The sequence below is a fragment of the Lonchura striata genome, chromosome 10 (assembly GCF_046129695.1).
Source record: "Lonchura striata isolate bLonStr1 chromosome 10, bLonStr1.mat, whole genome shotgun sequence".
In the NCBI taxonomy this organism is placed as follows: domain Eukaryota; kingdom Metazoa; phylum Chordata; class Aves; order Passeriformes; family Estrildidae; genus Lonchura; species Lonchura striata.
This window is the reverse complement of record NC_134612.1, coordinates 6,537,527-6,561,564: the sequence shown is the minus strand read 5'-3', so window position 1 is coordinate 6,561,564 and position 24,038 is coordinate 6,537,527. Positions and strand designations below refer to the sequence as shown.

The 24,038-nt window shown below is 44.3% G+C and overlaps 1 protein-coding gene across 1 annotated transcript; it reads right to left on the bottom strand.

Moving 5' to 3' along the window:
• Window positions 1-271: 271 nt before the first annotated feature.
• EHHADH (enoyl-CoA hydratase and 3-hydroxyacyl CoA dehydrogenase) lies at window positions 272-24,038 on the bottom strand. Its single transcript, XM_021537181.2, has 7 exons — window positions 23,942-24,038; window positions 17,635-17,738; window positions 16,718-16,890; window positions 15,032-15,143; window positions 14,707-14,811; window positions 8,386-8,727; window positions 272-2,762 (listed from the first exon to the last, which is right to left on the bottom strand). The coding sequence occupies exons 1-7, from the start codon at window positions 24,010-24,012 to the stop codon at window positions 1,492-1,494; spliced, it is 2,178 nt and encodes a 725-aa protein (XP_021392856.2). The 5' UTR covers window positions 24,013-24,038; the 3' UTR covers window positions 272-1,491.

Genomic DNA, 24,038 nt, shown 5'->3' with positions numbered 1-24,038 from the left:
CCTGGAACCAAGCACTTGGGTTGGCTTGCAACTCCTGATGGGTTTTCTGCCCTCAGTTTTTCTCCCTCACTCACTGGTGAATAGGAGTAGACAAAGGGCAAAATGAAACATATTTAGAAGAAAGAGGCATGCACCCTTTTCAAACACAAATTCATCCAGAAACAGGAAATTTATCTAATTCCATCATGTAAAGAAGGGATGGGGAAAAACAAAAACCAAGCACATTTGCTTCTTTTTCCCACTATCTCATGTGACACCATGTAATCTGTCATGAGATAATCAAAGCAGTTTTATTAAATTAAAATCAAAAGTTAAACATGCAGTGTGCCTGAGAAGGGTATACAGACCAACCTATTCCCCACACCAGACTGGAAGATATGTTCACTAGACATGTGAAATGGGAGACTTTGTCTCAAAGCATCAAGCCTGGAGCTAGTTTGGCTCCCTCTCACTCTGCTCTAACCTTTGCTAGAGATCTGCCACCTCGCTGCCTGCCTGCAAGCAGTGTCCCTGCCTGTACAGCTCTTGTGCTGCGCCCTTCCCAGCACACCCTCTGATCATGGGAAAACCTGGTCAGTGCCATGTTTCAAGCTGGTCAATTAGAGCCTGTTGAGCCCCAAGACCTGGAAGCTGTAGTCAAGTAAGATGCAGGGAGTGATGGCAACATGTTTCCAGACTGAAGGGATGCCAGAAGATGTTTCTGCTTGGACAAAGCCAGGTGGGAATAATGGCAAAAGAGGATGGAGTCTGGATGCAGAAAGCCAGTCGTGAGCCAGCACCACGGCGCAGGTTAGTCAAGCTGATGTATTTGTGGCTTTCCTGACATTTATTAGAGCCTCCTCTGCAGCAGGGAGGAGAGACAGTACTAGGGGACAGGAAGGGACTGCCCCTTGCTCTCTGCCCAGATCTGCTCTCCACTTCATTTGACTTTACCTCTGAAAGCTGCTGCACCCTTGTGCCATCTGAACCCCAGCAGTAGGAAGGGAGCAGATACCAGTTGGCTGCTGCAGAAGAGGAGGGAATTGAGGGGAGGTGGCTGCACAAGAAAGAACTGAAACAAACTGGGAAACAGGTTGAAGACAGGGTTTGGTAGATCTGGCATGTCTTGATTGAACTGTGATCCTAATTTTCTTGGCTCCAGCCATTACTTGCATTGTGGGCTGTAAACGCTGCTCCCTGCCTTCCCCAATGACAGACTGGAAGAGGAGTACAGCTGTGATGACCTGCAGGCAGTGCAAAATGAGACAGGCCTTTACACAGCAGTGTGTGAAGACAGTGGGTGAGGCTGGGGCTGAGAGAGAAGACTGGATGAAGGCAGTGGTGACCTGCAGCAGGTAGGGGACTTAGACCAATTATTAGCCAAAATTATTCCCTGCAAAGGTCTCGGAAGGCCCGTGGCTTTGTTTACAGGCCTGTAGCTCTTTGGATTTTATTGGAAGAGGCAGTGCAATTGAAGCACCGGTTTCAGGAGATCAGCCTCCATCAAGGGAATCACAGCTTGGAGCTCTGCTGGCTGAGGTAGGACATCCACTCCTTGATGGGGGGGTTCCCTGCAGCCACCAGCTTTTTCAGAAAGGCACTGGGCCGTAGCCCAGGCACATCAGGGTGGACCTCAGAGTATTTCTGCAGTTTAGCCAGCACGCGGGGGAGCCCCACGGTGGAGGCGTAGAACATGGGGCCACCCCTGTGCTTCGGCCACCCATAGCCATTGATGTAAATCACATCCAGGTGCTCTGGGCCTGATGCTATTCCCTCATCCAGTATGGCAAACCCCTCATTGATGAGGGAAAACAAACACCGCTCCAGGATTTCCTCCTGGTCTATAAAGCGGGTCTTGATGTGATGGGTGTCTCTGTAGTGGGACAGGAAGCTGTGGAGCCATGGGTCTGGCGTGGCTGTCCTGCCCCCAGCCTGCTCGTACTGGTACCAGCCCTTGCCGGTTTTCTGGCCGAAGCGGCCCTGCTCACACAGCAGGTCTGGCAGGGGGCTGTAGCGCTGGCCGTGCCGCTGCCGGGCCGGTGTGCCTGAAGGGAGGGATGGCCCAGTCAGGCCCTGATCCTTCCGAGACCTCCAGCCCACATCCAGCCCAGCCAGGTCAGACATGCGGAAAGGGCCTAGCTTAAACCCAAAATCTTCAAGAACCTGATCTACTGCTTCTGGTCTGCTTCCTTCCTCTAAAAGGAAAACTGCTTGCTGGACGTACGGAAACATCATGCGATTCCCAACAAACCCAAAACAATTCCCTACCACCACTCCCACTTTTTTCAAGGCTTTGGCCAGCTGCATAGCAGTGGCAATGGCAGTGGGGGACGTGTGGCGGCCACGGATGATTTCCAGCAGCCTCATCACATGGGCAGGGGAGAAGAAATGGGTGCCAATGACCTGCTGTGGGCAGCTCGTGGCAGAAGCTATTTCGTCGATGTTCAGGGCTGATGTGTTTGTACACAGCAAGGCTCCTGGCTTGCAGATCTTTGACAGCTTGTGGAATATTTCCTTCTTCAGTGCCATGTTCTCAAACACAGCCTCAATGACTAGGTCTACATCACGCAACAGATCAAAGTCCACAGTGAAATGGAGACGTGCAGGGTTATGGAAATCCAGGGTCTGGGCACCCCCCTCCATTTTCATAGCCTCACGTTCCAAAAGGAGCATCACAGCTTTTCTTCCCTTGTTCAGATATTCCAGATTCTGTTCCAGGGCTACCAAAGGTATGTTGGCCTTAACCAGAGAAGTCACAATGCCTCGGCCCATCGTTCCCAGCCCTAGGGATAAAAGCAAGATAGAATCAAAGACTATGAATAGAAAATTATTCTCTTGAAAGTAGCATTTCCTTTGTATCTCCAGGATAAAAAGTGGAGGCCTCTTGAAAACAAGTAGTGCACACATAGAAAGCAAATACTGAAGACTGGGAAAAAGGAAGGTGAATTTGCTCTTTCAGTGAGCCTAAATGTTTGAAAAGAGGTAGCACAAAGGCAAGTTAGTACCCTCACAAGCTTACAAAATGTCAGTGGGATTCACCCAGTATGCACAGATTGTGTGATTCATGTCTTATCTCTGCAAAGTTTTATACCTATGGAAACCAGGATCATTGAGGAGTGAGAACCTGGGGATCAAAGAGAGAAGCTCTGAGTTACATCTTCAACCCTGTTATGACTTTCTGCAGGCAGGTTCAAAGTAAGATTTCACCCTGAGGATATCAGTGCCTCACTGTTCCTGTGAGATGGTCTGTTATGGGCACTGAGCAGATTTACTTCCCCAGAGATTTTGACACTGGCAAAGTTCAAAGAGTTGATTTCTCCCTTGTCCTTCCAAGTTTCCTCTTTGTCTCCCTCCTTTTCTCCCTCTGTGCTTCATTGCTTGATCTTTGAAGCAAAACAAAAAAAAAAAAAAAAATTCTGTGTCTATTTCTGTAAAGACTTGGATGCTGATCTGCTCTAAACTTTGTCTCTAAGGCCTCCTGTGTCTCTCAGTGCCTGGTCAAATGGGATGGAACTAATGCAGTGTTCTTGATCTAGATTTCAACATCTTCTCTCTCCTTTTAAATCACACTGCCACATCAGTAGCCTTTTGCCTTTGTTCACTTTCTGTCAGGTACCTCTGCCCACCAGGAACTCTTCAAGCCCTCCAACATAGGCCATTCCTAACTTCTGGAGATTCTCAAAGTCAGTTTTTCTTGTCCAACCACACAGTTAAAGCTGTTGTGCAGAATTCATGTAACTGAGAATCCATTCACACTGCAAGTTTTTCCTCCAAAGTCTGTAAATGTGTTACCCCCAGCTCATACCCCCCAGGGAATACCAGTGTAGAGATCACTGGCTTGATCCTTTGCACCAGCTCTGTCCTCTGTGGCATTAAATGAACCTTCCCTTTCTGTGACACATGACCCATGACACTGATCCTGCTCTCCCATGGTGGAGGCTTTTCCAACTAAATTAATACAAACTAGTCAGGGAAGGTCAGCACAGTTTTACCAGCTTTAAAAGTGTGGAGCCTCTGAATGGAAGGATTATTAATATCCTAAATATAGCAACAACCAGACAAAGTATATAATTTGTTATAATTCTGTAAAAATGATTTTTTTAATCTCAGGTTTACAAATGAAAGTCAGCTAAACAAATAAACAGAAACAAGGGGATTAATAATTTTGTCTAAATCAGCTTTGTAAAGAAGAGCTGAAATGATGTCATTGTTTAAACAAGTTCCAGCAATCAAGGTCAGACAAGGTAGAATGGTTTTCTGCATGCTACACACTCTTGGTTTAGTTACACACTCTCAGTTTAGTTCTGCCCACCTTCAGCTTGTGTGCACACAAGACAGTTCAAATATTCCCTGCATAGCCACCAGCAGACAGTTTTTACTGGCATCACTAGCTGGCAGCCTGCTTACAAACCACCATTACACTCCTGAGCAAATGCTGAAGTTCCTTTCTAGGAAATTAGATCCGCTATTTCATAATCAAGTTCTGTTGAAAACTAATTTGAAAATAAACCCAGAATAACATGAACCAACTCTAAGTAATTCAGTGTCTATAGTTTGCTGGCTGAAAAAACCTGAATGTGAGTGGCTCCTCCCACTGGGCTCAGTCTCCAGAGCCTTTGATACAGGACCAGGTACAATTTAGGGACAGGTTTTCCCTGGCCCTAGTGAGCCATACAAAGTGCTTTTTTCTTGCAGTGCAGGAGGGTAACTCACCCCCCAAACCCAGCCCCATCTGTCAGGCTCTCTTTAGATATCAAGCTGAAGTGTTTGCAGTCCCACATGGCTCCTTCTTGAAGTCTCTTCCTTCCCACCGTGGAGGCCTGGGGTTTCTCTCTAGAATTTCCAAGTTTTCCACACATCCTGAGTCTTATGCACTCCTGATCCTCCCAGCTTCAGCCTTGTGACTGAAATCCTAGTGATTCTCTTGCCATATGAACACACTGCCTTTTCCTAAATCAAAACCACTTTTGTGAGCAGGTGTTCCCCAAGGTTTTTTCACAGGGAAGCTCTGCAGTGGTGGCAGGTGATTCCCCTGGTTGCTTTCATCATGAGCACTCCATGTAGGTTTTAGCCATCCCATGAGAGACAGGCACACATGCTTGTAGTACTACACTTTCTAGGCCACAGGAACATGTATCTTATAGATAAGATATGAGCTTGCCAAGCTTGTTTCTGACCTAGAAAAGCTGTCTCTCAACTTCCTCCAGAACTCTGCAATGGCCTGTATGAAATGATGTTTAATGAAGCTGGCAGAGAGAGTAATGAAAGCCCCAAGGGGTTTGTTACATTAGAGCTTGCACAGCATGATTCCCCTGGAAATATTTCCTAAAATTGGGCTATAAAACTAAGGAGAGCTTTGGCTATCTAGCAGCAAAAGAGGCATTTCTGAGGACTCCTCTTCTGCAATTCAGAAAGCCAAGTGATCTTGGGGAAGAATATGTTAGAGCAGAAAAAAATGGCAGGGGATCATTACGCCTTACATGTGTAGAAGGCTGTGGAAGAAAGAGGAAGGGAGATGTCTCATGTTCAGCTCAGATCACACAGACTGAACATGGTGTGGAACTGCTGCAGAATTTCTGCTGTATGTTGCATTTTCTTACTCAATAATGTTCTCCCTTCCCCCAAACCAGGAAAAACCCTATATTCCCTTCTTCCATGCAGGGGACTAATTTCATGTCCAAGCACATCTTTCTAAAAAAGACTGAAATCTGCTTCAGGAGCAAGAACAGTGCCCAGCCATCCTACTCCTGGTCTTTTATTGTGAAATGAAGCTTTGACATATAATTAAAACTACAGTTATACATATGTAATTCCAGGCCAAATATGGGTATGACAAATCCATTTGCTGGGCAAGCTGAGTGAATAATGATGGTTAATTATTGATTTGTCACGTGAGGTATTAGAATATGAAAAATCATACAAAATTAATTTAAGGACTTTAAAATACAAATTTCAAAACAAAAGAACTTGAAATATGTACAAGGCAGATCATGTACAGTCACGCACTACAGAAATACCTATCTGTGGAAAACACTCTGAACTACAATGAATAGTTGGACATTAAAATGCCTGGCAATTGAAATAATCCTTTATAGATTGGTAAAAATATGCAAGGACTGTTCTGGTTTTCCTGATAAAAACAACAATAAGCAATTGGCAAGTAATGGGCTGCTGTAGACTGAGGCTGCTGCTTTCTCTGTTTCAGGGTATCAGTTTCAAGCAGAAATAATGTGATACTCCAGGCAAGCAGGGAGCTGTGGGGAAATGCAGCTGCAAGGGACAGACAGAAAAGAACCTTCTTCCTAGGTGTTGAGGAACCAGAGAAATTGAAAAGATGTGGGAGCCAAGAGTTCAGAACAACAAAAGCAAAGGAAACAAAAAGTCAACATGAAAAAGTCAACATGGTCTTCTAAGTTGCTTCTCACAGTGCAGCAGTAAGAGATAGAAGCAGCAGCATAATGCAACATGGCTTTAGTGTGTGAAACAGCACAGCACTGTCTGTGGGAACGTGGGGTCTGCATGATTTCTGAGGAGCCTAAATTGAAGCAGCATCTTTCTCTGACTGCCCAACAATTAATTTTAGTGTGGTGCTGACTGAGCACCAGCACAGGCTGCCCAGAGAAGTTGTGGAGTCTTCATCCTTGGATGAAGAGCTGTCTGTTTAAGAGCTGTCTGGGCATGGTCCTGAGCAAGTGGCTCTAGGTGACCCCATGTTAGAAGAGATGTTGGACAAGATGACATTCAGAGGTGCCTTCTTGCCACTGGGATTCTGTGGTTCTGCCCCCTGTTCTTGTCTTGGCTCCCCATTCCTGGGGTGCAGTTGCTCCCTGCCAGTAGATAATTAACTGGATGTGTTGAATGTGGCTAATATAAAGATTGCCTGTTACCCTAGGCATGCTAAGCAGAAGCAAGGAAGAAATCTGTTGGTACCTGGCTATGGTGTAACTACTCCTGGAATACTGCTCCCATTTTGGCTATGCACATTTTATGACATGTTGAAAAATTTGGGAAAGTTCAGGGTAAATTAAATGACCAGAGTGTGGCAGATTGTGCTTTGCAGAAGTACCAAAGCACTTAGTTTATTTTTTCTGCAGAAGAAGGAGTTAACTTGGGCATTGTCTGTAATCAGCTATGAAAACACTGAAACCTGGAGGTGAGGTTGGGGGAATTTCAGACCATGATTCAGAAATCTGTCCAGAGATGAGTGGCAAATACTTAATCCAATGCAGCCCAACCAATGCTGCTTGGAAATAAAGTAGAGATGATGTTTCTACTAGAAACTTTCAAATAGAGGTTGCATTTGTCCTCAGAATTCCCTCTAGCTCAGTTACAACCCCAAAATAGGAAGCTCAACCCTCACAGCCCTTCTAGCTAAACTGTCACTGTGATTAGGTCTTTGCAAGTGTGTTGTTCTGGCATGATTTAGCAGCACAGAGCACAGAATGTCCCTCCTGGTCACCTGGTCATTCCCCCAAACTCCAACACAGGCCCTCCTGTAAAAGAACACACTGCAGGACTGACCTCTGTGGTAATGACAAAAGTATGTGTCCAAACTTCTGTGCTCTTCAAGTCATAGAACAAATCTGGTAACAATTAATGCCTCTTTACCTGAATATTTTAACAGACTCAGATCCTTCTCACAGGATGTGATGTTTAAAAATCCATTTCTATTAAAAATATGGCATGGCAGCTAATGAAGAGAACTTCCAAAGAAAATCTCTGTGGTCTAAAATGAGTTGTCAGACAGCTCGAGTCCTGAGAAGCACCCAGAAAAAAAGTAGTGTTGATCTGGTGAGATTTCCTTGAAACAGAATGGATATTTTCCAAGTGCTCCATTACTTGTCTAACCATTTTTGAGTGCTACTATCAACAGCTAGAGCTGAAAGATATTTTTTTAATCTCAGCAGTGCATTGAAGGTTTTATTTAAATTGCTCTTATAAAAAATTAATGAAGGCATTATCTTGCTGGGCTACAAAATGGCAGGAGTGGATCCCAGTGAGATGAAATCTTCTTAAAATACAGCTGTCAAAACATTTTTGTATTAATATATCCCTGAGTGACTCTGTGCACATGCACTTGCAGTGCAGAACTAGACCAGGAGGAGGAGAATTTCCTACAGACCTGCTTCTAGCACAAAGAAAAACCAGGTCTTGATGTTTTAAAGGGAGCAGGCTGCTTATGGTCCCCACACGAAGCTGTCTCTGAAGCGAGAGAAATATATTTTTCCAGAGGAAGAGGACAGATGCGTTAATCTAGCGGTGCCATCTGAATTTGGAGCTTCCCAATGCGGTGACAGCTTGGCCAAAGGGTGTGGAGTATCTGTGGGTGTGAAGGGTGTGAGCTGGGCACGCCCAGCGGAGCTGCTGGCTGTGCTCAGTGCCCATCGCGCAGGTCGCTGTCCTTACCTACGACGGCAGCCTTGCGCACGGGCTGCGGGGCGGCGCTGCTCCAGGAGGCTCCGCTGGGCGCTGCCCACCGGCGCACGGCTCTCTCGGCGAAGAAGGCGTGCTGCAGCGCCCGGGCCTGCCCCGAGGTCAGCAGCACCTGGAACAGCTCCCGCTCCCGCCGCACCCCCGCGGCAAACGGCCTCTCGGCGGCGGCTCGCACGGCCTGCAAGCACAGCTCCGGAGCCAGCCACCCCCGCGCCTGCTGCTTCACCCTCACCAGAGCTTCACGCAGAAACGCTTCCATGTTGGGCAGTCGGGGAATTGGCTTAAGGCTGAGCCTGCGGGGTCCCAGGGGCTGGCCTGGGGAGAGAGAGATGGAGTTACAGAACAAAAAATCCACATCTTTTCAGATGTAGCCTTTCCAGACTTCCAGACCCTTTTCCACAGGCTGGAATGTCAGTCTGCCTCTTCTTCTCCAACTCCCACTGCATGAGGGCTTGCATGGCAGAGTGAGCTGGGTCTAGAACTAAAGCTTCTGACATTTCTCCTTTTCTCTGCTTGCTCTGACAATTACAATTTTTCAAGTCCCTTCTCAGACCTCAAAAAAAGTAAGACTTTATTTTCAAATAAGTAATTCTCTCCTTCCTTTTCTCAGCTTCAGAGTGCCCTGACTTTCCAGTTCTCTCTCTCTCTATAATCCTAGCTGCCACTTTCATATGGATCTTTCTATAGGCTTCAGTAATGAAGCTTTCCTCCAGTATTGTTTAGTATTCGGGACTCAGCTGACACCATCCAGAGGCATTCCAGCCAGAGGCCTGACCCAGACATTGACAAGAGAGTGGAAAACACACCCTGACTTCTTCCCTTACTGGAGGAGCCCCTCAAGTCACTTTGGGACTAACCAAAAGGAGATCTCAGCATGAGTTGGGCAGCAAATGGGAGAGTTCATGTTTGTGTCAGCAAGGGATGAATCAAGCAGCCACACAAATATGTGAAGTTTATTACAGAGAGAGGTTGCTATGGTGATACCTAGAAAGGGTTTTAATTGAGAGAACATAGTGATGGTTCAGATGCCAAAATTCTCTGTCTTCTTTGTAAGTACAGACCTGGCCATATTCAGGTGTTCCTCTGCTCTAAAGGCAGCTTGCTCAGTAAAGACCAGGGAGGAGCAAGATCAGCAATTCAGGAGGTATCCCCTTGATACTGCAGCATTCTCACAAAGACCCTGTCACTGCAGCCATATCCAGATCATTAACTGCAGCATGGCACTGCATGGATTGCTAGTGCTGTCCCCAGAAGCAGCCAGGACTGCCACCAAAGTCAGGTGGTGGGCTGAGAACCTTATGCTGAAGCTCTCTGGGGACTGTGTCTCATTGCTCTGGCCTCTTAGATGAGTTCTGCCATGGGGGCACACTTCAAGGCAGCTTATTGCATCTGGCTTTCTCTTTCTATTGTCTGAGCTAGGGAAGTGCCAGTACATCAGCAGGATACCCAGGAAATCCTACAGGGGCTACCGAAGAGCAGGAATAATGGCAGTACTGCAGGCATGGCTGCCTGAGATACATGTCCTGACTCTAGCTCTTCCTCCAAGACTGAGCAATGCTTAGGAGAAACTGAAATACAAGTTTCCAGGATGAGTTAGTTCACTGATTTATTGTAATAAAGGTCTTCAGAGCTCAGGTTTTTAATTAAGCCTCTTAGTGAGCACAAAAAGATGAACACTCACTGTGTAAGTAGCTTCCCTTGTAATCACAGTTCATAAAAATGTTTTCACATTGACAGTGGATATAATTTGTATCAGCCAGTATTGCAGGATTTAGTCAGGATAATGTTCCTTTATTTTGGAATAATTTTTCCCCCTAAGTTTTTAACCCATAAATGCTCTTTATATGCAGTTCTTTATTTAGGACTTAAATAGTGGGTTACATCCATCACAAGAGGAAAGCTCAGGCTTGTCCCAGAAAGCTAATCTGATGGCTGGAAGATTGGGCAGATCAAGGGACTTCATATGACATCCAGTGGAAGGGGCTGGAAAACCGGAATACCACTGGAAGTCTTTAAGCTTGGTCTTCAGACAGCAAACAGTACTCTAAGCACAAATAGTGATGGGGGACAAGAGACAGTTCCTCAGACTAAAAAAAGATAAACTCAGGGTGCTGTAATAAAACTCTTGTTTTAGCTGCAAACGAAATAGGTTTTCTACAGCACCTCTGTGCAGTATCTTAGCTTCTGCAATGCTAATAAGAATAAAGGACATATTTATGATCAGGAAAGAATTATCAGAATCCACATCAGTGTGGGACACCTGCAGCTTGATTTCTGAAAGCAAAGCAGCAGGAAGATGATGAACAGTGCCAGACATGAGTGCTGCAGGAAAAGCATCATCCACACACAGGAGCTAACACAGCAGGAGCTAACACAGGCTCCTGCTTTGTTTACCAGTTTTGTAGTCCAGGGGGCACAAAGGGCAGATCAAGTGTATAAAATTTCTATCAGCAAATGCACCACGTATGCAGGCAATATCAAATATTATGTTATTTAAAGAAAGAAATATCATCCCAGAGTTGTAAACTCTTGGGACACTATGAGATGGCACATGCAAGGGTGCCTAATGTTCTTCCTCATGCAGGGAACTGCTTATGGATTTATGCTGAATAAAGCTGAGCCCTGCCCCTCAGGCTGCCAGAGACAATTCCAGGCCATGTCAGACCTTTCATAAACTCTGTTTTGTGTCCAAGGGACACTTGGCCAGGCCTCTGTCTAAGGAAGGTGTCAGCCAGAACCTTGAGCCCTGGGGAGAGATTAAAATGTCTTGATATTGTGCATCTTGGCAGAGATAGGTCATGGAAAGGCTTTGCAGCTCTTAAGAAAGGCCTTTCTTCCAGCCTCCATGTCAAAGATGCAATTACCCACTGGCAGCATCTGTTCCACCCCTAGCTTTGATGAGCCTCAGAACAACTGCTTCTCTGCAGAAACTCCTAGTATCTTACAGGCAGAAATTCATCATCTTTCCCCACAGATTAATACCTGGGGGACCTCAGCTACTTCAAATTGCTCTGGTTTTCCTTTCCTCTTTGGTGCAAGGAATTGGTACTGCTCTGCTCTGAGGTCAATCAGCAGATGGGGTCAGAAAAACAAGGGGTATATATGAAGAGTTTCAAAGTCTGCTGTGTGGAGGCCAGGAGCCAATTTTTCCTCCAGCTGAGGAAGACCAGAGCAGACCAACAAGAAGTGGGCAGGATGAGATGCAAGCCGCTGCATGTCTCCAGCAGTTCCAGACATTTGTCAATTTTGTGATGCCATCAGCTGGGAAAAGCCTGAAATGCAACTCTGGAATATGAAATGGAACTGCAGTGATTGTCAAGCAAATCTAATGAAAGGACGTTCTCCTTGTCCCCAAGGATTTAGCTCCTGTCTAAATAGACATTTTTAAAAAATGCTTTCAGAAGTGAAGATATTTCCTTTAGCCTGGAGAAGCCAGTTTGCCCGAGAGGTCAGGGAATTATTCTTGCTTCCTATCTGCAATATATAAATACAATGAAAATTTTTCAATGACAAATCTAACTCAGAATCAGTAATTGCCTCTGTGTATTCCTACACCCACTTACTGTTTCAGAGTATCTTTTGAAGGTGTTCTTCATTAGAAAGAACCCATAAAAATGTATGGATGAGAATGCTCTCCCAATGTGCCATCAAAGTAGCTCTGTCAGCTGTGTATCACAACAGTAATCAAGGACCCCTGATACAGTCAGGCAGTCATTTGGGACTGATCTCTTGCCATGAGATACTTCAGCTCTGGCACTGAAAAAGCTTTAGAAGAAAATTATTTCTGAATTGATTCTTTGAGAGTTATCTTGCAGTACAGCCTTCCCAGGAATAGAAATTCCAGTGGTGACAAAACCAGTTATTTAGCCAGACTGCTCTGCAAGAAGTCAGCAGTTGTAGCTTCATGTTTTAAAAAAATCTCATCAGAAACAAAATGCTGCATTCCACACAAAGCCAGTGGAATTTTGTGATGGTAATTTTTTTGTACATTCTCTTTGGTTTTATTAAGATTATCTGAAAAGCATTCACTGAAGGGAGAACTCCATGTGAACAAGCTCCAGGCAAGCTATACAAGACTGTCATCTCTTCTGCAATCCTGTTAGTGCTTGATGGAGAAAAATGAAAGTTCTGCCTTGTCTTTGTAGACAGGAAATTCATTAACTTTTGGCAAAGGCCAAAGAAGGAATGACTCAAAAGAAACATACAGACCCTGGGTGCACCGATCTCTCAAATTATTAGATAACCTGAGGGTAAATGGTGCATCAAAACTTGTCTTGGTCTTCTGCGTGGTCTAATGAGAAATTTTTCAAGCAGGAAAAAAATAGATGAGCTAGTTCACCAGTGTTTTCACTGTTAAAATGTACTTTAAATGCCAGTAAAGCTGTTGGAAAGAGTCTGAAAGCATTTTTAAAGTTCTGTGGGAGTTGATATATAGTGTGATGTGAAACACCGTCAATGACATTACTCATTTTTGCTGGGATAATGCAAAGCAGAAATAAACAGAGTGAAAATCTAATAATGAGTAAGACTGGGACAGCTATCCGCTGGACCTTCAGCCAGAATCCTTGTATGCTTATACAACTGAAAAAATCCCCAAAAAACCAAACCCACATTGGTAGCTACAATTTCCAAAGAAGATGAAGCTAAATAACGGGATTTTGCCAGTATTGGTAGTGGACATAAGCTCCAGAAAGAAAGTTACCCTAAGAAATTGTGTGGTCAATGCTTCGTTCCTGAGGGTCTCCTGTAAGGCCAAGCTGGCTTTCACGACTGTCAGCCACTGCACAATGTCTTTCATGGAAGAAACAAGCATGCAAATATCTACATTTCACCTGATTGCACATAGCATTTGTTGAAATCCAGAATGTCTTCTGGTTTGCCAGTTACAGCAATGTATTCATTACTCATTTCATGACACACTGCTGCTGCTGTCATCAGTACTGGCATAGATTTTGTGCAAAGCATCATCCGGAGCCCAGAGGGTACATCACAGGGAGCACTGTTTGTTGGGTTAATTTGCCTAGAAGAGTGATAATATTTCACTGCTCTCCCAACAGATGGAGAAACAGAATTCTCATTCAAAACAGACAAACTCAGCGAACCAAAGTACCTTTGTTTTTCTTAGAAGCAGCAGTGAAGTACATCACCCATCTCTTGCTCAAGAATTATATTTAGTCTGATGACATAAAGGAAAGAGAAAAGAGGACTGCTTATGTCATTGATTCTGTACTAGAAAATGAAGCCCTAACATAATGTAGGATGAATACAGTGAAAGGGATGGACTCTGCTGTAGAAAACCCAGCCAAAGAATACCTTGGTGCCTGTCTGGTGTGGCTGCTACAGGGAAGTATACAAGACATTGATATTTAAGATTAGCCAATTATTTGATTAACCGTAAAATATGGTGCACTGTTATCTAGGACAAAGTTTAGGCTGCCTCAGCTTCTAGCAGAGAGAAGGGGCCTTGTCTGTAGTGAAGAGAACTGGAGGAGCAAAACCAACATCCCAGCTTGGACAGCATTGCCTGTAAAGGCCATGACATCAAAGCAGGAAGGTTTTTTTACCTTCCTGTATTCATCTCATTGTGACAGAGCCCCAGATGAAATCCAGTGTTGAGGTTCCAAAGGTCAAAGGAGGTTGGCAGTGGAAAAATGCCCTGTTTTCTCTAATGGCAATGGTTCTTATGCTGCACAAGGAATGTTCCTCTTCTTGAGTTAACTCCAGCAAATTTGATTCTGTTTTTTCTAAGATGGGGTAAAAAAAATCTCTCCCCATCCCTCCCATCTCCACAAGCCATTTTTTGTACATGGCACCCAAAGGATTAGGGACAGTGTCACTTACAGACCATGGATCATTAAATTGAGCACAGGATGTGCCAGCCCCTCCACTACAGGGAGAAAGTTATTTTTGCTCAGCCATTATGCTCAGCCAGAATGCATGCAATGCCAGCTGACATCCAGAGCTATATATGGATAGAGCACTTACTCCCCAAAACCTGCAAAGTGCAACATCCCAGAGGAGCATGTGAGTTTGGATATACAATTAAAAAGCAGGAGGACTTGATATATATCTGTTCTCTCAATCTCACTTGAATTTCTGCAGCTTTCCAGCATCTGATTTTTTTCAATTCAGACAACAGGAAACAAATTCTGCAATTAATTCTATATTATATGGATGCCAAAACTCAAGAATGGAACATATAAATTAGAACAAACCGGTGGGCTTTTTTCTGATTCTTTTCAGCCCTGAAACATCACCAATTATTTCCTGGTACTGCTACAATTTGTTCCTCACCAATCACTTTGTTTGCCAAACGGATTGCTGCCTCAATGGTGTTTTCTTCCACGATTTCATCAACCAAGCCCAGCTTCAGTGCTTCAGTTGCTGGAATGTGTTTTCCTGCCATAAAAAGAGAAATAAGGTGACTACAGTGGAGCCTGATGGGCAATTTTGTTCTTTTCCATCTCATCAAATGACTTGTGCAGCTGGTAATTAGCCCTCATGGGTGGAAGCAAGTAGAATTACAACCCAAGCAGCCACACAGGTAAAAGATTCCTGGTTTCTGGACCAAGCTGGTATGACTGAATGCCATGTTCTTCTATACAGACACAGCACTTACCTGTAGTGATCATATCGAGAGCAGCTGGTACTCCAATCAGTCTGGGGAGTCGCTGAGTGCCTTCAGCACCTGGAAGTAACCCTATAGTGACCTCTGGCAAACCCATCTGAGCCTAAAATGCAGTAAAATTAAACAAGTAATCTGATCATAAATAGTGGTAATTGCAAACTGAGCAAAATAGAGGAAAGACAAGCAGATGTGAGTCACATTGCTCCCCTAGGAAGCCTCAGAATTTCTACATAGAAACTTCATCCTTGCTTTTTGCCGTATAAAATATTTAGGGGAAAAACCCCCAGTTGACCATTTAAAGGATTCCTGTACAAATGCACAAGGAAAGCATGACCTTTCAGAGGATTTGTGTGCTAGTACAGCACTAGGGGACAGCTGTAGGGCCAAGAGCATTCCCTAGATTGACACACGTGTCAATTCTGCTTCCAACTATGCTTTCAACAGTTGTTGCCAACTGTTGGAGGGCACAGTGGCTTAACTTCATCTCCCTACTCTAATTCTTGCAAGTTTAGTAAAGAGTTGTAAAGAACCTTAAAGCCATCTTGTTTCACTACCTGTCATAGGCATACCTTCCACTACACCAGATTGCTCAGAGCCCCATTTAACCTGCTTTGAACACCACTGAAATCTTACCTAATCTTTTTTCAAGTGTCTTTTGGTGCATTTGATACCTGGGAGAGTCACAGCAGATAAGCCAGGGGCAGCAGGAAGTGTGCTGGAGGTCTTCTCATAAAAAAAATTATCTCAATTTTTTTGCCTTTAAAAATAGTTTGCACATTTTCTATTGAGCTTTTAAGAGATTTTGAGTTACTTTAAAACCACTACTTATAGTTCCAGTAGTCATGGCACTTCATGATATGGTTTTAGTGGACATGGTGGTAATTGGTCAAAGGATGGACTTAGTGATCTTTTCCAAACTTAATGATTCTGTGATTCCATGGCCCTCACCTTAGGTGACACAGAGAATGATGTAGAGTATCTCTTTATGCTGTTACAGCAACCCACACTGCCACAGAGAAAATGACTCACTGCAGAAGTGAGGGGATGGCCCTGTCAGTGAGGAGTCTGTACAAAGAGACAGGTACTGCTCAAGGTGGTTCAGTATTCCTGAACCTTGAAGGAGAGGATTGAAGAAAAAAGCCCAGATCATTCCTGAAGGCTCTTCAAGCTGTCTTTTGGTTGAAGTACTCCCTGGGGATCCAGAGCCCATGAGGAATCTAACCATAAGTGCCCCATGCTAGCTGAGTTTCAACTCCCTATAGAAACTAGGCCATAAGCAGAAAGAAGTACAAAATTCACAGGGCTGAGGAAAAAAAATAAATAAGAGAAAGTCACGCTCCATGAGTCAGTAAGATACAGCTGTCTGCATCAGAATATAGATAATGAGACCTAGGGCAAATTAACATTTGGTTTCTGAAGTTTCTACGCAGCCATCTTATCCTACTAGTTACTTTATATTTAGAAATTACTTGAAATTAGTTCGTAAGGCTTAGGAAAGACGTCAAGGGTGCTGGTGTAGGTGCAGAATGTCTGAGCACACAGACTTGTGTCCTATAGCTGTAAAGCCCCTCTCCTCTATGCAGAGGGTCCCGGGAAAGGCACCCTGTCCCTCTGCTGGTGCCATCTGTACTTGGCTCCAGCAGCCTCCGGCAGCCCCTCTGTCCCACAGCGTGTCACCTTCATGTGTGCAATGCGGTAGTGACAGCCCAGCGCCACCTCCAGGCCTCCTCCCAAAGCGACGCCTTCGATGGCCGCCACCACCGGCTTCTCGCTGCTTTCGATGAGAGACACGATGGGGCCCAGGGCACCTCCATGTCTCTCGGGAGAGGAAAATCCTCGGATGTCAGCTCCTGAGGGAGTATCAAAAGATTAGGAGGAATTAGTAGGCGGGGAGGTGACTGGAACAATCTTTCCCTCTGTGCTACTGACACAGCTGCTCACAGCTGCCCAAGCCCTAGCAGAGTGTTCTGCTGGCAGGAGAATGGTTAACAGGAACCAACCCCTTTTGGGACAACCTTCAAGGAACCCTGGATCTTTGATCCTTTTCACAGAGCTCCGAGGAAGGCTGAGTACAAAAATACAAAGTAACTGTAAGGGTCATGCAGTCACTGCAGAAATTTGCAAACATTCTTGGTGTGATATTGAGCCTGGAATAGTTTAGTGCAAGTTACTACAAACAAGCAATGTAGAACTCCACAGAAATTCCCTAGCTTGTCAGGCTTCTTCATCTGGAGATCTGTTATTCACTACTGCCCCACCTGAGGTACATTCCATACACTAGACCAGTAAATGGTCCAGAGATTTTACATAAATCAAGCTACAGAGACTGAGGAAACACCAGGATGTTATGGAGTTGAACAGCTGTCCCTCATTTCAGAATGAACAGACCAGCTTACTTCTGGCCTATTTCAAGATCCAGCTTGTCATGTGCCCCATGTCAATTGTGGCACAGCAAAATAGACAAAGCACCCTCTCTTATGGCCATTTCCAGCCAAATCAGGACTTTTGCCAGCAGTGTTATAAAATAGAGAATCTTCAGATATGATGGGTGGAGAGTGTTTAATCTTTTGTTCAGCCTGTGTTTGATGTCTTACCTGCACTGAATTTCCCATTTTCACCACAAATCATAACAGCTTTCACTGAGGGATCTGCATCTGCTTTCTTCAGCCCATCCTCTAGAGCCTGGAGAACTGCCAGACTGAAATAAAATAGAGATTCAGTGAGTAGCCATCAAATACATCCCCCTTCCAAAAGGTCTGTGTTCTGAACACTGAGCAGCCCAGTGAAAATGAGCACCATGTCTAACAGGCAGTCTCCATGCCTGGCTGCTGCCACAGCCTCTCCAGGTGAATCCTGTCCTTAGTCTCCCTCTTACCCCAAGGACAAGCACCCAAACACAACAGGCTGGCTGCTGACCTGTCAGTCACTGCCTGGAGAACTCATCTTCAGGCTATGACACTGCTGTTTCCACAACAAGCAGCATAGGGAAATGTTCTTTTGAAGATTTGTTTATGAATTAAACATTCACATTTTCAAGAAAACAGTTTAGCATAATTTAGAAATAATTAATGCTAAACCACTGACAATCTAAGAACTTTTTGAAAGGAGCTCTAGGGATAAAAAAGTTATCTTTCAAACACCTGACACAGGCTCTGCTGATGTTAATAATGCTGTCATCTTGTGAATATCTGCATATAGGTCCAGACTTAAATTGGTGGGATCCTGTCAAAGGGAATTTGGGCATGAAACACTGCACAGAACATATCTTTACTCATCTGAACAGGTAGCTCTGCAGACACCAGCAGTAGATGTGACCAGCAAAGAATTAATGAAGAATTTCAAAATGGATCTGTAGGAGCATAAATAGTGTTTTATTCAAAACAGATATTTAAAAAGTCTGACCCAACTGAATGTCCACTTTGCGTTTGCCTCTTTAAAGCTAATTCATGTGTTAATATGGATGGACTTGGAGAACCTAGTCTGTTTTGGAAGATGGTAACCATAGCAATAGTAGGTAAAAATAGAAGCATTAGCACTTTAGTAACAGAATTATTAATACAAATTTTATGTATATATAATTTAGATACTAAAATGTACAGATATACGCACATACTGATATTGTTTGTGAGAGACTATTCTGTGTAGAGGAACCTCTGATACACAAAATATGAGCCACAAGCAGTTGAAGGCTGCAGGAATAGCCAAGAAGTATCATCCACACTTGCCCAGTCCTTTGTAAAACCAGCTTTCCTTTCTAGACCTTCTCCAAACCTTGGACCCAGCTCCACATGTGAGCTTGGTGCTGAGGAAAAGGGATCAGAGCTCTGCTGATGCCCAGTGGAGAGCAGCAGTTTAAATTACACAGAGCTAATAAAAAGGCCTGAGGCACAGTCAGCTTGTGCATGTTGCTCTATGTGTTAGAGGGCATTTCATCTAAAAAGGAAGATTGTCATGAAGTAGATGAAAAACACATCATTGTACTCTTGCGTGCAAACATTTTTACAGAGCAATGCTTGCAGAATTCATGTGAGAATCCATAGTCTGCAAAGGGAAGCCTGCGAGCCCAAGGAGCTCCTTGTAAGCCAGCTGTGTGAAGGAATCCCAGCCAAGCTCTGCACATTCCTCCTTCAAAATGAAAAATTAAAGACAAACCATTGGCAAAGTCTAACAATCGGGGCTCTTGGCTGAGGAGGACTGTCTAAGAGGATCTCCAGGACCATCTGCTGCCTGTATAAGGCTGAGCTACACAGGAGAGTAAGAGAGAGCCCTGAGACCTGACATCCAGAGACTGGGAGAAATGTTATTTTTGGAGAAAGTACAGCCAGTTATGTACCAATTGCTCAATACAGACATCAAAGACAACTCTGAAATGTGATCTTAGTTGTGGTTCTGAAGGCTGAAACTTAAAATGAGAATAATTTGGCCATGCCAAAGTAAAACTGTGAGGTGAATCAGTAAAGGTCTCTCCACTGCATGTAGGTCCACACAGCAGAATATGAAAACCTTTCCAAATTTCATACACTAAATGTGTTTTAATATATTAAAAAAATGTGTTTTATCTCCCTCCCCACTGGCATATCTGTGGTTGTTGCTATTTGAGGAGCACCCACAGGCTGCACTCAATGCTTGCTGCTTTTTGAGTTCTGTTTGTGCATCAGTAAAAAGCCAGGCCACAGCAGTACCAAAACCACCCAGGGGCTGGGAGATTACAGGGAAAGCCATTAGGAAATGTCATTACACTCTACAAACCATGGGGCAAAGAGGGAGTAAAAATATGTTCTATGATCCAAACACATGTGAAGTTACTAATTTGCAACTATTGTATAGACAAATGGCAAAATTCCATCAGGAGCAGAAAAGAAGCAATCAGTATTTGTGAGTCTGTTCCAGGCAGATGCAAAATGTCCAGCTAGAAGGGTTGTCTGCAGCAAATGGGAAGGTTCAGAGCTCTATGGAGGAAATCTGTTCCAAGCCCTCAGCATTTACAACAACATACTACTACCAAAATAAAAACCAGTCATCAAGGCTGCCACAAAATCACAGTTTGATCCTTGCCTCACCTTTATTAACACAACAGCTTTGTTCATGGCAGTGAATAATTTAACTTGATATTTGCATAAATATCTCTTCTATTTCCATATAACTTCTTCCCAATTGGAATTTTTGTGGGATAAAAAGGAAGAAAAATCAGGCTTTTTGCAGTTTCTTGTTTTCCTAAGATGGAGTGATAAGTTTGCCTTGGATATGTCACAGTCCAACACACAGACTGCAATGCTTTGTCACTCATATATTTTAACTGGCACTAAAAGATGTAATTTTCAATTAAAGCATCACAGTAAAATATATGACAGTAGAATTATAAAAGTACTCAAGAGAATGCCAGCTTCAAACTGCTAGAGCATTAAAGAAGCAAAAAGTCACTGTAATTTTCATAAGTATTTCATTACTGTGACACTGTCATTCATTTAGCAGTAACAATGCAAAAATTCCCTCCATGCTTTTCAAGGCTGCATCCCATGCCATGCCATGGGTATTATTTTGACTGCAGGAAAATTGATTCTGCCAAGGTAATTCAGTGTTCCAGGTTTCAGGAACTCAAAACAGGTGCTGTTAAAGAGTAGGTCCACACCAGAGCAAGAGAATATTCTTGGAGATTACCATACCAGGTTGTTTCTATTTAAGGGAATCCTGAAAATTTAATTTAAAGAAGTGAGACTCAAATCCAAAAGTGGAAAATGTTGTTTATGGAAAGCACGCAGGTCTGGTACTTTTCCTTTGTATTTTTCTCAGCTTCTAATATACTTTAAAAACCTGCAAATCCCAAACCCGAACAATAACAATTCAGGCTCTCCCATTGTCACAAGCTCCTTTTCCTTTGGATAGCTTCCTGCAGTGTTTTTCTTTGAACTAACTGCTGGGTGTTACATAATCCCCTACTTGAAATTGAGGACTTTTGTGCTGGAGTTACCTGCTCTGCTCTCCCTTGCTTCAGTGTCAGATCCAGCTGTGTAGCAGCTACTGTCACATATTGTTGTGTGACAAGTTGCTAATGCAGCTTCAACAGTCCCACACGTAAATTAAGGCCAGAGCCAGAATGGCATCTTTTGACTGGAATTTTAGAATAGTTGTTTGAGGAAGCAGATGCTTATTGATCCCAGAATTTTCTCTCTGTATCTCATTCTGGTGAAGTGCTGATCTGTGGGTGATCACATTCTCCCCTCATTGCTACCTGTCTGAATCTGCAGCTTCTCTCATTCCCTTTACATTTTTTGAATTTTAAGGTGATCAGAGTCAGAAGGATAACCCTGGCAGCCAGGGAGAGCTTTTCCCAATCAAACCTGTTATGCTGCCACACTTCATAGAATCCCACACATAAGCTGCCCTACTGCATGGCCTCCCCTATCCTCCCTGGAGCTTTTCTGTCCTTGTCAGCTTAAATGTTGAAATACTCCTTAAAGTCCTTCTAATTCCCGGTGCCAGCGGCCTGCCTCTGCTGAGAAGGGGTAGTCAGTCCTTCCTTTTGCAAGTCTTGTCTTTCTGCTACTAAAAACCTCCTAGTTCTTTGCATATCTGGATCCCTTCTCTCAATGCCGTGGTCTTGTAAATGCAGATCTCTGAATACTAAACTTCTGCAAACCAGGAAAAAGCCCTCCAAACAAATGCAATTTGGCACATGCCACTTCTGCTGGTGGAGAGAGTGATTAGCTTAAAGGGGAGTCTGTGTGGGAAGTGAATTTGCTGCCAGGCTCTCAAGTCAGCACACATTTCTCAGAAAAGCACTGCAGGTACCAGCAGAGGATGATGTCAGACAGGAGAAAGCAAATTCCTGCCCACCATTGGCTTCTAAAGTGCTAATGGCTAATGTGATGGCCCAGGAGGGGGGAAGTGGATAATGGAGACAGGTAGGGAAGGTTGGAGTACAGCAGCAAAAACTCACCAGTCTTAAAAAGCGTTTGTGCCTGCTGTGAAATGAAATTTTCAGGATTGCAGGGCATGGCTCCTGTCTGTAACTTTCACTGCCTGCTATCACCTGTGCAGTTCCAACATTTCCAACAGCACTAAGAAACTTGCTTCCTGTGGTCCAGTACAGAAATGTGCAGGAACAGGAGGAGCACCCAGGGATCAGAGTGTGCTGTACCTTTCCTAGCTGTAGTCACATCTTAGCTAACACCTACCTGATGGCAAGGGTGTGAGAATTATGGATCTCTTTTAAAACAGGTATTGCCCTGGTATGCCACCAAAGACCACCGACATGTCTCAAGTTGTAGTTTAATGGATCTGAAGTCTACAGGATATTCTTTCTTCCCTGTGGGACTGAGGGACAGGACCACAACCACACAATCTGTCTCCCTTGGTGTACCAGAACTGCACCTTGCTGTGAGGGCACTGCAGGGCCAGGAGCAAAGGGCAGTAAAGGCAGAGATCTGTCCTGAAGAAGTTGTTGTGCTGTTGCTATTCAAAGGCAGAGGTGACTTTGGGTTTTCTCCAGGACTTCTCAAAAGAGGGGAGTTAAGGTTCCTAAACACATATCTGTAACTGCTGATGGTTGGACTCAGTGATTGTAAAGATCTTTCCAACATCAGCAATTCTATGATTCTTTAGGTCTGTATTTTGTATTTTTCATGATAAGGATTGAAAGTTTATTGTGAGCACAGCCTGGAAGTTTTCTTAGACTAGTCTTGGGCACAGGAGGTCCAAAGGATGTCTTACACCATACAGTTCTGGGAGTCTTACGTGTCTGGTTCATCTAAACTCATCAAGTCACTCCAAGTTTCTCATGGTAATTACCTGAGCATGTGAAAATGTTCTCATTCCACTTCCAAACAAGTTGCAACAGAAGAGTGACCAGTGCCAGTTACAGTGTAGCTTTTCTACAGAAGAACATCATGTTTCGTCTCCTTTTCATGCTCTTACTTGTCTCCGTGAGCTTCTTTTTAACGAACTTTCTCTTTTGTAAATCAAGCACAATTGCAGTGTGATTATTTTTGGCTTGTGAATACAGACTGAATAGACACTGTGGTCACTATTACTGAACAACTACAGCTGCTTAGAAAGGGTTTATGTGCTATTCAGAACTAAAGGAACTAAACCCCACAACTAATGTAAAGCCAAAAGCACGTAAGTCCTTTTCAAGACACATGAAAAACTAAAATTTCAGAGGCTCCTACAGATTGGTGTTTGACTTCATTTTTCACTGGCTCCTGTTTGAGATTGCATGGGGCCCTTCTTTACCAAGATCAGTAATTAGAGGTCAATTCCTTAATTGTTTTTAAAGGCCAAATGAACTGTTTTCTGATAGCCCTGGCTGAGTTTAATCCTGGTGCCAGCTCTGCTTGCTGAACCATGCCTGATACCCACAGAGCCCTTTGCCCTCTTGGATAGCACAAGGATTCGCCAGGCAAGTACTGAGCAATGTGGGGCAGACAATCAGACCAGGAAATCTGAGGACTGACTTGTACCAAACAGCACTGAAGGCACTCCAGGCTGAGCTAGCGCTGCTGTGCTATGCCTTGCTGAAGCAGTCTTGATGTTTAAAGACTGGAAAATGATGAGAAATAAGCAAGGTTTTTAAACACCTTCCACGAAGATGGCAGAAAGTATGGTTTGCTGAGCCTGGCACCTCTCCTGTGAAACTCCCCAGCTAGAAATTATAAGAAAGAGCAGAAGTTATGGCAAAGTTCAGCATGTTGTTTGCAAAGCGAGATCCAGGCTACCTCTGAAGGAGCCGCCGGTACTCTGCGAGTACTGAGCGGTGTAGAAGTCCCGGCTGAGGCTCACTGGGGCGAGCCTCACTCGGGCTCGGAGAGAAGGAACGAGGTGAAAGGGAAGGAGATCGGAGAATCCTCCACCCGCTCCTAAGGTGTCCTCAGGCCCACGCTCCCCGCGCAGTGCCGGCGGTACCTGAGCGCGTTGACCGGCGGGTTGCAGAGCCGGATGACGGCCACGGCCGAGCCCCTCGCGTAGTGCGCCATGCCGAGCCTCCCTCTGTGTCCCCGTG

What these genes read in the sequence shown, in the direction of transcription:
- EHHADH (XM_021537181.2), bottom strand. Translation starts at nt 24,012, where the DNA reads ATGGCGCACTACGCGAGGGGCTCGGCCGTGGCCGTCATCCGGCTCTGC. An exon ending in AAATGGGAAATTCAGTGCAG is followed by an intron (nt 16,891 to 17,634) that starts GTAAGACATCAA and finishes ATACTCCCTCAG; the next exon opens with GAGCTGACATCCGAGGATTT. An exon ending in ACCGCATTGCACACATGAAG is followed by an intron (nt 15,144 to 16,717) that starts GTGACACGCTGT and finishes ACTGCATTTTAG; the next exon opens with GCTCAGATGGGTTTGCCAGA.